This window comes from Penaeus monodon, chromosome 31, assembly GCF_015228065.2.
Source record: "Penaeus monodon isolate SGIC_2016 chromosome 31, NSTDA_Pmon_1, whole genome shotgun sequence".
Classification (NCBI taxonomy): Eukaryota; Metazoa; Arthropoda; class Malacostraca; order Decapoda; family Penaeidae; genus Penaeus; species Penaeus monodon.
This window is the reverse complement of record NC_051416.1, coordinates 31,715,280-31,715,897: the sequence shown is the minus strand read 5'-3', so window position 1 is coordinate 31,715,897 and position 618 is coordinate 31,715,280. Positions and strand designations below refer to the sequence as shown.

Genomic DNA, 618 nt, shown 5'->3' with positions numbered 1-618 from the left:
ACCACCCATGAACAGACACAATGAACACCATCTTGAGCGCTACCAAAGTACTCAAGCTCAGAATTAGTTCTTACTGCCAACAGAGTGATTGAAGTGGAATTCGGAGCCAAGCAGATAGCCGTACTGGGTGTCGAAGCCCCGTTCAGTCGGCGTGTAGGCCCAGTTGCAGAAGCCGAGGTGCCACCTGCGGGAGGGGCGGGGGGAGGGGGCAGAAACAGAGAATAGGACAAGGTAAATGGTAGAGCAGCTAAAGAGACACAGAAAACAGGACACGTAGGAAATCTGGCTGTAAATTATAACGTTGTAAAATCCTTAGCAAAGAGGTAAATTGTTAAAAAAAGTTAAGGCCTGTTTTTTTTATATTTTTCGTTGAATGGGCCAAAAACAAATCATAGTCATAAATAACAAACGATACGCATTTCGACCGTAACTCACTTCCCGATCATGTGCGTGGCGTAGCCGAGGCGCGAGAGGCGCTCCGGCAGGAGGGTGTGCTTGAGCGAGAGGCCAGTGGGTGTCAGGTCGGCCAGTGGTGGCCCCTAGAAACCGTAAGCTTATATAGTTTATAATTAACTGGGATCCCAGTATATAAACCCATCAGAAAAATCAATAAAAGAG

General features: G+C 47.2%; 1 protein-coding gene across 1 annotated transcript in view; it reads right to left on the bottom strand.

Moving 5' to 3' along the window:
* Nucleotides 1–618, bottom strand: part of LOC119593174 (arylsulfatase B-like) — a gene marked incomplete at its 5' end in the record, with an annotated part of 4,094 nt that overhangs the window by 2,886 nt on the left and 590 nt on the right. Inside the window, 2 exon segments of the mRNA XM_037942152.1 lie at nt 75–184; nt 436–539. Coding sequence (XP_037798080.1) covers nt 75–184; nt 436–539 — 214 coding nt within the window.